This window comes from Lygodium microphyllum, chromosome 6 (genome assembly GCF_053477565.2).
Source record: "Lygodium microphyllum isolate KBCC chromosome 6, Lygodium_microphyllum_v1.1.10, whole genome shotgun sequence".
Classification (NCBI taxonomy): Eukaryota; Viridiplantae; Streptophyta; class Polypodiopsida; order Schizaeales; family Lygodiaceae; genus Lygodium; species Lygodium microphyllum.
In genome coordinates, this window is record NC_141140.1 from 85,364,503 (window position 1) to 85,381,654 (window position 17,152).

The 17,152-nt window shown below is 38.4% G+C and overlaps 1 protein-coding gene across 3 annotated transcripts in view; it reads right to left on the minus strand.

The window, feature by feature from the left end:
- Positions 1 to 10,463: 10,463 nt before the first annotated feature.
- The window catches only part of SYP81 (syntaxin of plants 81), a 107,803-nt gene continuing 101,114 nt past the window's right edge, over positions 10,464 to 17,152 (minus strand). The window contains exons 5-7 of one of the 3 annotated variants that reach the window (XM_087679736.1): positions 11,618 to 11,854; positions 11,417 to 11,548; positions 10,464 to 11,154 (exon numbers count right to left, since the gene is read on the minus strand). In XM_087679736.1, the coding sequence (XP_087535862.1) occupies positions 11,101 to 11,154; positions 11,417 to 11,548; positions 11,618 to 11,854 (423 nt within the window). In that variant the 3' untranslated portion in view covers positions 10,464 to 11,100. Of the gene's footprint in view, positions 11,159 to 11,416; positions 11,549 to 11,617; positions 11,855 to 17,152 lie in introns of all 3 variants that reach the window. The other 2 variants (XM_087679735.1, XM_087679734.1) reach the window with 2 other exon arrangements.

Below are 17,152 nucleotides of genomic sequence, written 5' to 3' on the forward strand. Positions count from 1 at the left end.
AATCTTTGGCTTCATCCCACTCAATAAGGCCTCTACATTTCAAAAACTCTTGCTTTCTGTAGCTTGGGTGAAGCTTCAAATCTTTTGTATTTGCCACATGGAAGAGTAAATAGGAGCTAAGAACTCCAAAGTATCCATCTCTAGACCCATTGTAACCAAGCATGTAGCCAAAAACCCTTATGGCTTCTTCTTTCTCTACCAAAATTATCTTCACTCCTTTGAAAACTTAAGATCTGACTTTGCAAAATAGCTTTTAAAGCTATCATGGCCAAACTTGGAGAGCTTGAGAATCTATTGTGATAAATTGCAATAGTTTGATTATTTCAGCTTCCGATATAATGGCCAAGTCCTTAGCTTTTCCCAAGCTTCATTGGTCTAGAGCCCTTGGCTCTTCCATGAAAATTCTCAGGATCTTTCATTTTAATTTGCATAGAAAATAAAAAAAAAATCTTGTCAATAGATGAAAATATTAAAGGTACTTTTCTTTAACGCCTATATTAAGTCTAGGGAGATCTTGGAAATATATTTAATACATTTGGATTTTCATCATCTTCAAGAAGGTTCTCATCATAGCGATTTATTGAGTTCTTTGGCTTTTCCTCTGATGGTTGCTTCAGTGTATCTTCATATCCCATATCCTCAATGCTAAGCCTTTTTTGCACCTCTAAGAACTCTTCTTCTATGGGTAGCACCTTCTTTTCATATTACACAATCTCATTGATACATGGGTAGCCCCTTCTTTTCATATTACACAATCTCATTGATACATGTGTGCAAGGCCATGGAGCTATCTTAAAAATTCTCTCCCTCAACATCTAGAGCCACTAATGGGTATGGTTCATAACATGAAATCTTGATAAGTTTGGCTCCATGCTACTAGAGTGACTAAGCAGTAGTCTTCTTTAAGATCAAAAAGTTGTTAAATGTCATTTAGCATTACACATCTTTTTTTGTTGATAAGATAGATGGAAAATGTTGAAATACAATCCAAAGGAAATTCTTCAATCTCTATACTCAATTCCATCTCCTCTTCTTCTATCTTTGTAATGTTCTAACTTTTGAACACAATAGGATCAAAACCTTGCACTAGCTAGTTCTCTTGCAATTTCTTTGAAGGAGAATACTCCATATATTGGAGAAATACAAGAAAACCTATGTCTTTTTGAATCAAAAGACACTATTGTTGATCCACATGAGAAAGGTAGTTTGTTTCACACCTTCTTAATTCTTCGTCAATAAGATAATACTTGGTAATCAAAGTTTTCCTAAGAGCATTGGTTGGTTGAATCACATAATTAAAATGAACATAATTATCAATTGTGAGAGACACTCCATGCCTAGAATAGAACTCTATGTAGTCCTTAAGCTTCTCATCAAGATCTCTCAACAACAAGCAGCTCTTGTAAGTCAAAAGGGATTTTGAGCATCTTCCTAATGCATATAAATTTGAATGAGTTCCTTGTCTTTTGCAAGAAATCAAGAAGCCTATCATCACAATTGTCCTCTAGCTCTTCTTGCTCCATTCCCTCAAGAAATAGCTTTCTCTTTGACATCCTAAAATCATGCAAAAGCAAAAAACATGTAAAGTGTGCCCTTAAAAAGCAACAAAAATTAAATAAGCAACTTGTATGTAAAAAATCTAAGTCATAACATATGGAACACAAGTTTAGTAGTAGCCAATAGGACAATTGAATTTGCATTTCATATGACATACACATTAGTAAATAGAAAATTTCGATGTTATGTGAACACAAGTGATGAAAATTAAATTTTATGTCAAAAACCTAAGGTCTAACATATGAAATGTGAGTTTAGAAGTAAGCAAGAGTCAAAAATACAACTCCATTTGTGTTTCATACGACACTATGACAAGCACCTTGACAAACTTAATGGTCTGATAAAACACAAGCATAAGTGATAAAAATGCAAGCAGAGATAAAAAATTGCATTATATTTGACATGAGAGCATAAATTAGTTGTTTTAGCCACTTATAGTGTTTGATTTGATTATATATGGTTGCCTTTGCCTTGGATAGAGCATAGGAGGGCCTAGCTTCAATTTAATAGAGATAGAAGTGATTACAGGAATGATTGCAAGATTCTACTTTAAAAAGACTCCCAAAAAGGCATTTAATAATAGAGCCATTGTTTGAAATGTGTGCCAAAAAGAACATATCTCACTTGAAAAGGAAACATTAACTTTTTTACCATTTTAAAGGTTACTTTTGGGCATGTGAGAATTCTTTTTGGGCCTAGAAAAAGTGATTAATGAGACCATGTTCTATCGAGTTTCACCTTAATCAATAATTACATTGTTAACTTGAGATTTAACCCCAGGTCTTCTAGTAAAGATTCATTTTTATCTTCCCATTTCAAGACAATCTCATTTGGAATACAACAGGCTTTCGAGATTCAGCAAGAGCATTCTACCAAGTTCAATCCCCTCTATAGGGAGGAATCCATATTCCAAAGCAAAGTCTTTAGCAATCAAGTAGGTTTACATACATAAATCTACATTTTGTGGTCTTTTTCTAACAAATTCTCAAATGAAATGTGACCTTGACTGCCAATCTTCATCATTATATTGAAATGTCATATTTAATGCGATGCAAATATGTTGCTTTTACTTGACTTTCTTATGTTGTATGAAATACAAGAATAATTGCTCAATTTCTAATTTCATTGACCTAAACTCGCATTTCATATGTTTTGTGTTTGGTTTCTTCTATTTGTCGAATGAAACGTAATATATAGCCTTTTTTTTTTGGATGCATTGCTTTTTACATTTCATATGTTGGAATTTAATTTGTTGAGACTGATAAGTATTTTCCTTATCATCTTGTTGCAATAGATTTTATTGAGCTATGGCTAGAACTAAGGCTATTACAAGGAAGTAGAAGATTGATCCTAAGAACATTGCTGAGAAGATCCATTAGTCCTCTAAGCCATCTAAACCACCAAAAAATCTTAAAAGGATATTTTCACAAGGTGAGATGGCTTAGAAAAATTAAGAAGGCAATCAAAGCTCTTGATAATATAGTTTCAAAGTTGCCATTTCAAAGAGTGGTTAGGGAGATATGTGACAGACAATCTTTATAGTTTTAGGTGCACAAGGAGTGCTCTAACTTGCATCCAAGAGGCTATATAGGACTTCTTATAAGTTGAATTTTTTCAAGATACATTCATCTATGATGCCCATGCATATAGGATGGCACTTATGGATCATGATATGATTATCTTATGGACATTGAGATATAAATTCTCTGAGGTTTTAGAGTTAGTTCCTCTTATAGATGAGAAAACATATAATATTCTTAATGTGCCACCATGCAAGAAGAACAAGGACACATGTCCTAAGGTGGAGGATGTCACACATGATAAAGACATTAGACGGCATGAGAAGAAGAAAAAGGGCACATAGAAAAAAGTAGAGAAATGGAGTGAGCATAAGAGGAAGAAAGTAGAAGAAAAGAAAGTAGAGCAATAAGGACCTCTAGAGGATGAGCTTTTGACATGCATGACAGGGTCAACTTAACAGGTTTTAGTGTATATTGCTTCTTGTCTAGTGACATAGGCAAGAGAAATGACATTTTTTTAAAAACTCAAAATGTGTGCAAATCCTTAAGGATAAGAGAAGAGAAGTAAATTGCTCCATTCTTCTTGTTAGATTGAGGTATAATACATCTAAATTTGTTTGCTCTTAAGAATGATATTTTTTAATCAATGATTTTTTTCTCATATAATCACTATTTTACTGCTTTTATGTATGATGCATAAACTCTATTTTGATGATATACAACAAAAGATTAAGATTCTTGATTCTTTAATCTCCAACTATATGAGGCTAAGTGAGCTTGAAGCAAATGCATTTGACCATTGGCTCAATAGAATTGATTTTGATACCTTGGAGCTTGTTATGATTCCATATCATAAAAAGCAAGTTGTTTGGTATTTTTTTCTACCTTTCAAAAGAATTTATTATTCTAACTCATTTACCTATGATTATTTTTAGATCTCATTGGAGCCTAATTGCCATAGACTATGTAGATAAGTAATGTTTTTAAATCAATTCTTTGAAAGGAATACATGAAAATGTTAAGATATAAGTTGAGTTATCCAAGGCTCCCTAATCATTCAAATCTCTATTTGTTATAAGTACTCTAAATTTTGTTTATTTTTTATATAGAGTTGCAAAAATATTAACCGAAGTTCTACAAAAAAAGCCACCTATGCCTTTTAATCTACTTGCACAAATGGAGTGCAAACAAGTTGTGGCAAGTGTTTCATCAAATACATCAAGACACTTAATTTCATAAACTACCACAAATAAGTTGTATAATTTTACTTTGTGTTGTTATTTGTAAAGCCCTTATCAAATGATAGTCATTCTTGTGGTTGGAGGGTAATTGTAAATGCTACGAGATTGGCCAAGTTTATTTATCTTAATAATGAAAATTTTATCAAGATAATGAAAAATGTGTTTAATTTTAAGATATTATTTCACTCAAAAGTAATTATATTATAAAATAGCATTGAATTAATATTCATTTCTTTTAAATGTAGTATAGTTTTCCAATGATTGTTATAATAGTGAGTATGTTTGATATACATGAGCAAAGACTTTCAAGTACATACTTATCAATTGCATACAAGAAGAATAAGGAGACAATGAGGTCACAGATTAAAAGAGGGGTAGAGGAGAAGGTATATGTGTGGAAGTAGAGAAGGAGGGACTCTCAACACCTAAGGCAACCACAGCATCAAAGAATGGCAAAAGAACTCATATAGAGGATGTTCCTTGCAAAAAAAAAAAAAAAAAAAAAGCATTTGTATATTGTCTTGTAAAACCTCATGCATATAGATCATGAAGAAATCAAATACAAATTTGCTACAATATTTAAACTTATATTTATATTGAAAGTAAAAATATCATTTCTTCAATATTCTTATACTTTATCTTTTTCTCTCTTCTCTTTGATATTTGCAAAAAATTACCATAGATATTTACCATTCAAGAAGTGAAATCACACACACACACACACACACACACACACACACACACACACACACACACATGCCTTGATGTACAAACGTACTCGTTTTTTGTCAAAGCTGAAATAAAAATGAACATGGTAATTCGATATCTTCATTCTGTAAATCCAACCTCACTTGATGTAGTGTACATGATAATTGAACCTTTAGTATTGTAATAATATTCTCATTGAGGTAAACATCAAGGTCCACTATAAGATCTTTGCGAAAATCCTCAAGATTTTGATCCAAAGCAACTATACTACTAACAACATATTCTCATCTACTATAATAAAAGCTAAGGATAAAATTTTGAGTAGCAAGTCTACATTTACAAGCGACAAAGTGATTCATGATCTATTTTACAAGTTATCTTGCCTTCTATCCCAGTATCCCACCCCTCATCAACAAATTGTAGGACATGATCATACAGCAACCTCTTAACTGATAGTATATCCTTTAATCTTCTTATCTCAACATTGGAAATGAAATCAATAAACATATTAATAAACATAAATAAAGTAATCTTACTTAACCTACTTGAGATATTAGGTCTTAATGTTTTTTGTATCTCAGAAAAGATTTTACACCTTTAGCTCTCACTAGTGGTTGGACTTGGTAAAGACTACTCAGGGCTTGTAAAATCAGGCAAAGAAAGCAAGGATATTGCTTTCCATTGGCCATCATGCATAGGGATAATATAAGAATGGTCATGAAAAAATATTGCATTCTTTGCAAGCTGTATTTTTCATGTGCCTTTGTACACTTCTTCTCTAATCAAACCATGTATAAATTAATAATATCAATAATAGACTTGACGGGCTACCATTCCTCAAGATTAGAAGGATAGATATCTATAAATAAAAACAAAACTGGTCACAATAAAACCTAATATCAAGTTCAATAATAAAAAAAGCATTGTGAACAAAATACTTACAATTCGGTCTATGCAATGGAAGACTTGATACTCCAAGTTCCAAATGTAACTCTCTATACATAAATACATATTGTATTAAAACCCCTTTTATGATTTTCTTGTTTTTTGCAAGTTTAAAATATTTGATCCTACCCTTCCAAGCAGAGATGAAAAAGCTCTCACATCTCTATCTTTTCTTATGTTTTACTTGTTGCATGGTAATCTAGCTACCTTTACTAATAATGGTACGAATCCATCTTCCATCTATTTGGAATGAGTTAAATATAGACATGGATATGATTTCAAAGCTTGGGCATCTTGTTGAAGGTTGGATTTTTGTATCCATGGCCAAGCGAGGGGGGAGAGAGAAATAAGGTACTACTAAGGAAGGAAAGAGATAAGAACAACAAAACAAGGGAGGGAAAAAGATGAATACTAATATTTTTGGTAATTTTAGTTTCAATTGTCATTATCATGCAATGCCACATATGTCATTAATTTAAAAGGGCCGAGACCTTATGTCATTAATATAAAAGATATCATAATCACAATTACAAGATGATAAAAATATATATTCATAATAAAAATTCATAGTAATATTGTATCCATATCTATTTATAAAGTTATTTTTTATTTTTCAAAAATAGAACTTCCATTATAGAGGCTTTCCTCTCATTGGTCTAGAGCACTCTCACTCTATATCCTAAAAGGCATTTTCGAGACCTCAAAACTCCCCTAATGGCAACAATATTTGATTTTCTTTTTAGTTGCTTTTCTAATCTTCATTTCCACTCCATGCTTTTCCAAGGCTTACTTAAGAGCTTCTAAAGATAGTGCTATGAGCAATTTAAAGTCAAGAAGGTAATACACCTGTCCCAAACTAATCTCCCTAAAGTATATCCTTGTTTTTCTAGTTGATCCAAAATCCAATTCACAATGTATGAGTATTCCATAAATAATTAAGGTTGCATGCTTTGTTTTCTTTCTTTCTTTCTTTCGTTCTTTGAGTTTTTTTGTGTTTCTTTTGATCCTAGACCTACTCTCCTCCTATTCAATGTCCAATCATCAAATTGATCTCCTATTAATATGATCTTCCTACCTAGCAATATGCATTTTGGAGTGAGCATGTCATGGTGGATAGCCTCATATTTTTCTACATAGTGAGAATGTGGGAACCTTAGTCGTTGATTCCATCAAATGTCTCGAAAATGGAACCAAAATGTTAGGCTACATACACAACAATTGGGACATTAGAAGGACTCTTATTTATTCAAGAGTATAAACCACGTTAGCAGGCCATCTCTCACCTAGCCGCCTCATGTTCCTCTCAAACCAATCATGCACTCACACTTCCAATCTCAAAAGCAATGAATGCAAGGCCAAGTTTTAGACATAGTATACTTACCAACTCACCTCTTTTGTTGTAGTCCAAAACTCCAATGTTTGTTGATAGCTTTGTAATCCACACGACGCTTCAAGAGTCATAACTCCATGTCCTTATAATCACCTTTCGCACACCCATGTAGAGAGGATATGCGAGTGAAGAAGAGTAAAGAAAGAACTTCACACATAAGTCCCTCACTCTCTCTCAACTCGATCTTTAAACACTCCCTCAACTCTTCTTCTCATAATAAGGGAATGACCTCTCTACTCCCTCACTCTCTCATGCACTCTCACTCTCTCCCTCTCCTTCACTCTTAAGTGAGAAAACAGAATGGATAAGTGCAAAGACTCAATCCTGTACACACATGAATAGCTTGCTCCATTCTTTTTCATCCTTTTTATATAAAAAGTTAGTGTTTCCACTTCTTTTAGGCATGTTGTCCACCTCATGGGCTCATGGCTCATTGTTTTCACATTGCATGCTTCTCCTAAGGTTTGTTTGACTAGTCTAGGGTAAAAAATAGAATTGAGCACTTCATTGCAATCCTCACATCACCAATGGGAGATAATACAATTTGCACGAGCGAGCTCAACTCTCACAATTAATACAATGATCCCATAGAATTACAAGTTCCTTGAGATAATCCAATGAAGCTAAAAAAGTATTATCTCCAAAGATAATTTTTGGCACTTTGTGTTTGAGCTTACTAATTACCACCAACTTCTGCTTTTTACTTTTTAATCTTAAAAATGTGGGTTCATATCCATTTAACCCATTTGTGTATAGTTGTTTCGTATTGGCACTAAAGGAAGCTCTATTATTATAAAACATCTAGCTTTATGCTACTCTTTATACATCGAGGTTCAGTGAAATGATATACTAAAGTTTTTATACTTCATTCTAAACAATTATACATGAGACATGTCTAATTATCTCCTAAAGGTGCAACATATTCTATTAGCAAAGATAAATCTTGACTACAATGTATACCAAGCCTCCTTGCAATATCTATAGAGGGCTACCAAGTTAGAGAAGTACTAGAATTTTGCAATAAAAATTATGTCAATAAGTGCAAATTCATCATAATGATCAAATCTATGGAGACAATGATCTTGATGTTGCAATTGTGATTCCAAGTAGTTGAGATGGAGGCTCGTAAAAGAGTGCATTGAGGGTGGAAAAAAGTTTTGCTAGAGTATATATCTATGTATTTATGTGACTTTTCATAACCTCAACTATTTGTTTGCACTCGATTTCAATCCATTGAGGTGTTAAATCAACCTTAGAGAGTTTTCTTGATGAATATGGTATAGGTGAGCATAAGGAAGTTGACAATCAACTCCTATGGCCCTTTTACCATTGGCAACTTAAGATAAGTGGTTGACCATGAAGTGTTGTTTTCCTTTCCGTACAATAACAAAAAAGTCTAATTCTAATAACAAAAGAAGCCAACGAACAATGTGACTAGTAGCACAAGGTTTGTGCAAAAGATAAAGCGACTTAGTTGGTTTTCTATTTCGTGCTAATAGTGCCAAAAACCAAGTGCTAATAGTGCCCAAAACTCCTCCTTGATGACTTTGTGACATCAATAAACTACTCATTTGTCCCAAAAACAACTTAGTACTTAAATTTTTTGAACTCCTTAATAATGCTTGCCAACCATGATATATTCACATATACATGTAAATAGAAACACAATCACCCGTTTATCCTCTTTGCTAGTTGCCTTCATCTTAGCAATTTTACTTGGCTATGCTTTGTGTTATGCATGTGCAAGCTCATTTGTGATCCATAGTTTAGTTCCCTTAAAACATTTTGATTACTTTAATGCTTTAACTTTCTCTTCCATATTTCCAAACTCCAATGTTGCCCAATTCTTTCCTTGCTTGATGACTTGCCATGTACTTCTTGATCTAACTTCTTTCTTATTTGAATATTCTTTTGTAATTCCTTTTGCATTTTTGGATTATTGTTTCATTGACTTCATCTTCAATCTTTTTATAGGTTTTAACTACTTAATTTACCAAGTTTTCCTGTAATTCTGCCAAGTGTGTAAGCACTTTGCTTGGCGAGTCTTTGAAATCCATATTCTTTGCTTCCAAGTTACAAACTTGAAATAAATCTTCCTTCCATAAGCTCAACTCTCAATTTGGCTTGGGTGGTGACACCAAGACTACCCTTGAACCCTATGGAGAGGTAATAAGGAAGATTAACAACTACTTAACCGATTTGAGAGAGAGAGAGAGAGAGAGAGAGAGAGAGAGAGAATTTCTACCAAGTTCACAAGGGAGATTACGAGGGATGGAAAATTGCATGAGATGGGCATAAGAGAGAAGCTAAATAGTTGCCTTTGCCTATTAAAAAAATAAATACTATAAGTTGTTAACCTCATTCTCATTGCTTTGTCATAAGAAAAATCAAATAGAACACAATGGCACAAAGGTAGACAAAAAGAACCATTTAATTGCAAGTGGGACAAACTAAAGTCTCAAACTCTCAAGGGGAAGGATAATTGTTTTATGAAAGGCTTCTTGTTTTTGCATACATATCATATCAAGATGCGTGCTTCAATACGAATCATATAAAAGCAACCCTCACATTTTGTACGGATCATTTTTGTGCAAAATTATTTCATATATTGATAGAAATATGATTGTTAGTATCATGGCAACAAAAAGCCTCATTACTTTTGCTTTTTTTTGTTTGTTTATCCATTCATATGTGAGAATGAAAATGAAAGCATGCCAAACTTATTTTTGTATCATCGCACTCTTAAGCAATTTACACAAACACTAGAGTAGAATTGTAGACAACTACACTTTTGAGTACGCCTTGTAATTACTAACCCTCGCAAAGTGGCACTTCCCACATCTATATCAAAGGGGTTTTTTAACCTAGATCAAGTTGCTCTACCACAATGTGTTTCTTCTAACTATTGTCTTGTTTGTAAATAGTTGGAAATGGCCTATCATGAACATGTGCAGGTAAGGAAAAGCCTAGATACCACAATTCTAGGTATGCAAGCGGTTCGAGGTTTTCAAGTTGCTCCTTGCCCCAATGCATATGTACAAGCGTGCTACTCACAAGTAGATTATATTCAAGTAGAGTCACTAGTCCATTTCTTACATAAATTGAACAGTGTAAATTGACCTACTAGTAAAACTTTAAGAAAATCATAATCCTCAAAAGTCTAGTTAGCTAGAGAACGTTTATGGAAGAACCAATTGCAAGTGTGGTAAATTTGTAGGACTCCAATCGCAAAAAGCACTTAAAAAGACAAAGGATGGCGTAATCACTTTCAAATACATTTCTTTTTCATAAGTCCCTTTTGAGACACCACCATCTCCCACATTAAGCAAGAATTCAGCTTCGACAGCAGCAGACCATTTTCTATCATCAGGTTTGCAAAGAAGTGCATGCATTGGAGTGTCCAAAGCACTCTAGAGAGAGATTTTGTAGAACTAGCTCCAATCAGCTGCCAGTCTGCCATATCACCTTCACATTGGCTGGACGTGCATTGCTATCCCATTGATGCATATAGTGGAGAGAAGTTCCATCATGTCTACTTCTGTGCTCTGGGGTTCTATTTGAAATAGAAGTCCACAAAAGGAGTGATGGTACAATTTGAACCTTAGAAGCAGATGGAAGGAGAGCCAAATGCCTTGAGGTGTGGCACATTTGCCTTAATTATACCAATGCAGAAACAACACAGCAAGCGGCAGAATCGTGAAAAACAAGAGGAGGAACGTCCGGCTACTGCTGGAGCGATCTATTGCCTTCCGGATCTCCTTGTTGCCTTTATCAACATTTTCTGTTGCTTCCACTGCCTTTGATCCACATAAACACACATCAAACTCAAAAAGCCTAATTGAAACATGCATATATACTGATAGATAGGTGAAAAAGCTGATCTTTTGTACTGTAGCTAATGTACGAGATCCTAGGCATGAATACCTTTATCTTCTTTTTTCTTTGGTACTCTAACTGATAGGATTTTGACACACAATCCTAGGCATGCATATCTTTACTTCTGTTCTCAACAATAACTCACTTGACTGTATACAAGGACAGGCTCTCAAGCAAACCTGACGATACAGCATTTCAATCTGCTGGGCTTGTTGCAACACGTGGGTTGAAAATAAGTGGTTCAAAGCTGACATTTCGATCATTTTCCGTTCTGTGTCTTGCGCTGCATCAAGTAGGTTCGTCAATTCCACCTGTAAAATAGCAGTCCGTCAGATAAAGGTTCAAGAAAATTATCCAGTGTGAGGAGCTTGTAGAGATACCTGCAAAGCATGTGTCTCTTCCTCTAGCAAGTCCTGCTGCATCAAATCAGAACCAGGTCTGTGCTCAGCTTTATCATCCCATGTCTCAGCGGACTCATTTGATTCCTTTGCAGGTGCAGCTTGGAGCCCCTTTCTCCATCTTGGCATGCTTTTCTCAATAGCCTCTTGAAAGCGCACAGCTCGGAACCGATCAAATGTGGCTGTCACAGAATGGAGTCGCTCGCTTAATATGAGCACCTGAAAACCCCACCTGTTATTTGCAATTGTTAATTTCAAAAATGGTCTCTGAGATACAAGTGGGAAATACTTTGGAAAATAGAAACATCCAATCTAGAAATGACTGGGAAGAGCACTTTTGTTTTCCTTTATCTGAGATGAAAATGCTAATCAATAACCAAAACTATTCTTGTTTATAGGTTTCCTTATCCGCATATGCATGATGTATTAAGAGACTCGCTTCTATCCTTGGAAGGAAGTATGTACTAATGCTTTACCCATGTCAGGGAAAACAACTAAGTGACAACATTTAGAAAGGATTGTCTGGTTATCTTAAATTTGAAACCACAATACAAAAGCACTCACAACAGCTGGCCACTGAGCCTCTATCTCAAGGGAATTACAATAAACACCCATTATGTGCATATCCACTTTGCCTCCCATTTCTCACCTGGTGCAATGCTTCTTGGTAGCACAACCAGACCATCAAGGTTCACCACTGCAGCTAATGGAAGGCATGTTGAATGTTCTCACCTGCCCTTTGAGAACCTAAAACAGAGACCAATACAAAACTAGATATGACCTAAATTTCAGTATCACGCTCTGAGCTGCTCCTCCTGCCTCCCCACAGCCTCACTTGCAACAATCAGACTAAGGACTGTCCTCTGATGATTTTGTACAGCAGAATGTGCCAGCTGAGACAAGGCAGATTAATGCAGCTGGCTGGCTGGCAACTGCACAGATACTGCTGCCTGGCCATTAAGAGCCTTAAAGAAACCTCCCAACAACTAGAGCAACTACTATTCTTGTCCAACTGAGCTACCCTACTGCCAGTCAGAAGCCCACCACAATGATTCATAAGCCAAAAGCAACATCAAATTGTGTGCTGCTTCAAAGCCTACTCCAAAAGTCTCTTGAAATGTACTGTCAATGTAAAACTCGTTCCAACTGGTGCTCACATCAAGGCCTCCATTTCTGCTTATTGCCACTTTACCCATCAGCCAGCCTTGCCAAAGAGAGGAAGTGGAGGAACTTTGGCCTGATCCCAGCCACCATGACATACCACTGCTAGACCAAGCAAACACGTGAGCTGAAGGTCTGCTGAGCCCATCCGCAAGCTGCCTGCTGCCACGGCCAACTTCTCCAGCTGCCACCGCCTCATAGTTCCCTACCTGCACATCTCACTGTCACAACCCCCACCATACCCCCTGCCACTTACTCCCCTCCCCACTTCATCGTCACTGCATACTCCCACTACATTGTCACACCCATCACCCTCTGCCCTGCCTTCTATCTGCAGCTACCAGTTCTCCAGCCTGGCACCATTGTCTCAGCCACCCCCACCTGCCCACTGCCTGCCCCACCTGCCATCTGTAACTGTTCTTCGTCCCTGTCCAGCTGGCTGCACCTGTCTGCCACCACCTGCACCCCTATCCACCCCTGCCTGCACCCATCTGCCTGGACGCACCACTGCTGCCACCACCAGTGTGCTAAACCAGCAGCTGCACCTGCACTAGTTCCCTTCCCCTGCCTTGCCCTTCTTGCAACTGTAATTCTGCTGTCCCCTCCCTTTGTGATAGTCTTCACCCTTCAACAGTCAGCCAGCAGCAAGCTCTGCAGGTCCTAGGAGGGACATACATAATGGCAACCTCTGCTCCAACGTCATCACAACCCATGGGCACAACCCATTTATATTCCCTGCATGTGGTCCTCTGTGAGGAACAGCTCCACATGGGCTGTGCCACAGAAAAGGAGCTAGGAGACTGCAGCCTTTGGACCATACAGCTCCATGATTGGCTTCATTCTACATTGCACATCAGTAACTCACGCATTTCAGAGGCATTGCTGATGGGACAAGGTATCTTCATGGTTTGTCTTAACTCTGTGGAGGCCACGCAAGAGCTTGTTGACAGTTGCCCAATGGTATCCACAAAAAATTTATTTCCATGGTTCCATGGCACATCTTTACAAGCTTATCCTTTGGGTCTTATCACAAGATTCCATGACATTCTTATCACCCAGGGTAGTTAGGTATGATCTGTTCAATCCATCTAGTCCGTGGACTTATACGATATCGTATGTACACAAACAAATGTAAGATAAAATCCGGTGTTTCATACCATCATTAAAAAATATAAAGAAAATTAAGAGAGAGTTTAGTAAATATTACTTGTTTTAACATGAGAGTCTTAGTTTTAATAAGTGGTTGAGATAAAATGTATACTCCAATTTCATTTATAAGACTAAAGACATGCACAATAGGTATTAGGTCAAAAAGGAGTCTTGGGCAAGCCACAAGTGACAAGTATCATATGCAAGACTCAAGTATAAAAAAGTAGGAGACAAACATCAAGACTCAAAAAAACTAGTATAAAAAGTAGGAGACAAACATCAAAACTCAAAAAGTATCTAGATAGTAGAGGCTATGAAGGCTACTACTCAAATGAGTCCTCAAACCCGTCACTCAAATGAGACTCATGGTCATTACTAGATGAAACTGATATGTGTGAAAAAAATCTTCATCTCTAGGGCGTTGATTAGAAAAATAGAGTAGAAGGTAATCGGAATCGTCAAGCCATGTGCCACAAGTGAACGATTATTGCAAAAATTCATCAGGCAAGAAGTTGACGAGTTGACCTCCATGTTTGACAATACGGCAAAAAACAAAGCCAACCCAACATTCAGTACGGGATTTAAATGTGTTGGATCTTATGCCAAGTCTATTGGTTTGTTGTAGCAGGGTGGCAGACTCTTGTCTTTTGAAGAAACTTGACGTTCAAGCCTACATCCAAGCAACTACAAGACTTCCCGATTGAAAGCATGAGGATTTCTGATGCTATCAAAGCACAATCGCCATGGATAGATACGGTAATACGTCACTTGTGCCTCTAATGATGAGTTCCCGAAGAAATGTTGTGACTAGAAAGCTAAGTGGCGCAATTAACCTACCTATCAAGTAGAGGCCACTAATCTTCATGGAGATATGAAGCCAGTCCAGCTCTCGAACAGGAGGATCCTTTAAAGCATGAGTAATCGGAGCAGAAGAGCTTCCAGAACCACATCTCACATGGGTTCTAACTACTACCTATGTGCTGCTACCAACTACAATGCCTCAAGGAGTGGCTCGTCTTCCCATACAAGTACGTAATACTTGAGGATCAATCTCCTCTAGCTCCATGTAGAGCTCTCTAAAGATAGCATCCTACTCTTCGTCTCTCTCTATTCGCACTTTTAAGTGTGGCCCCTGTTAACTTGAACTCATCTACATTCGCTTGAAAATTAAAGTTGAGATATATAAATAATAAGATAACTCAAGAATTTATGTTTGTGAATTTAGAATAAGTATGCACTCCAAGTTCAAAATTACCTACCGTGCCATCAGCATCTCATTCATGTCGCTAAGCATACGCAAGTTACAATGACAATAGATAAGTTATTCTAACTACATGGTGCTAAGTTTGTTTCGGATCTTAGAATGTATAAAAAAATCGGCTAATCAATTTCTCTTATACGCATCAGATGAATAATCCTATTCAAGTTAAGAAAATGACCTCAACTTATTAAAAGTATGATCAAATTCCTCTCCACACGAGCTGCGCCTCCTCACATGACCAAAGGCAGTGCTCTGGGGTTTCCAGAGGCTGCTATGTGCATCGCTTACAACCTCCCTCCTGCATCTGGGCAAGCCAACTTCCCACCGCCAAGCCTCCATGTGCCACTAGCCATAAAAAATACGATACCCTTCTCGGCCTCCAACTATCCCATAGATGGCGCTAGAAGGTCCGTTGGAAAGGCTCCATGATGCTGTGCTCCGCCCAGTGCCTGCTACGTGACGGTGCCCAATCCATATCCTCATGCATCAGTACGTGTCTGCCAATCCTGGCAATGTACTCCAAGAACCTCGGTGGCTTCATGGCGACCGCAGTGGCCGGCCATAGCCACTCTCATGGATCCCACTCCAACTCATCAAGTGGTTTGCTCTCCCATATCCAAAGGCACCACTCCCTGAGCTCCCTCCAGAAAACATAGGGGTCCAGTCACCATGTCTTCCCTTGAAGGCCCACCACCCGAATCCTCCTCCATGAAAGGGCAGCTATCCCCTCATCCTGCTGCCCTCTGTCAAGGGCCAGACGCCCCCCCCCCCCCCCCCCCGTAAACGGTGAAGAAAATCCCCTGCGGGGCGCTGCCCACCCTACCTACCACCTGTAGGGGGATGCCTGCTGGTGAAAACCTAGCGGCCCATACCTCCCCGGGCTCTAACAACTCTCGTATCGAGGGAGCAAGCCACTCCAGAAGTATCAATGTGTCTATCTCCCTTCTCCTCTACTCCACTCCTCTCTCACAGCCTGATACACGCTGCAACACCTCCTCGTCCGCCATCATGTATACCTCCCGCCAAGTCCTGATGGTACGGGCCGGGCCGGCCTCCCAACCAGCCCACTGGATGTGAGGGTGCTCGCCAATCTGTGCCCCTTCATGATCTTTGATCTAGGGTTTTCAAATCACCGACTAACAATCTATCTCCTCTTGGCGACCTAGGGGGCTCTGGACCAAGTCCTGATGGTACGGGCCGGGCCGGCCTCCCAACCAGCCCACTGGATGTGAGGGTGCTCGCCAATCTGTGCCCCTTCCTGATCTTTGATCTAGGGTTTTCAAATCACCGACTAACAATCTATCTCCTCTTGGCGACCTAGGGGGCTCTGGATTAGGACCTTACGGAGGCCCTGCCACACGCAGAGTAAGCTGCGTAGAAAGGTGATTTGTAGGGGGGGGGGGGATCTGGGCTGACGTGAAGATCCATCTCAGTGACGGCCTCCACTCCCTGCCAAGTCTCGGTCTACAATCCTGAAGACACTTCCACAATAAGGCTTCCCGGGTTTGCTCGCCTGGTGTGAGGCCACGGACAACTAGCTTTCCCAAGAGGGCCATACTCTGATACTCTGGGTCTATGATCCCAAGCCCTCCCTTTGATCGATGCCGTATGATGGTCGCCCACGCCACCTTGGCCCTGGAATCCCTGCAGCCATTTGACCAAGGAAATTCCGCACTAGGCGGCGAAGCTACACTACATAGCAAGGGAAGAAGCACCAACACGAGGCGATGTACCAGGCCGTCGCTAGGAGGACTTGGTTGACCAGTAGGGCTCGGCCGGCTAGTGAGAGGCGAGCCGTGCTCCAATAGGTCAGCTTCCTCCGAATAGAATCAAGAACAGGAAGAAATTGCTAGGCAGGAGTGATGTCGAGTCCCACCTAGAACCCTATGTACCGAACGGTCTGCCCTCTGCTCACCCATCTAAATCCCAAGTGGACGTCTCACTCC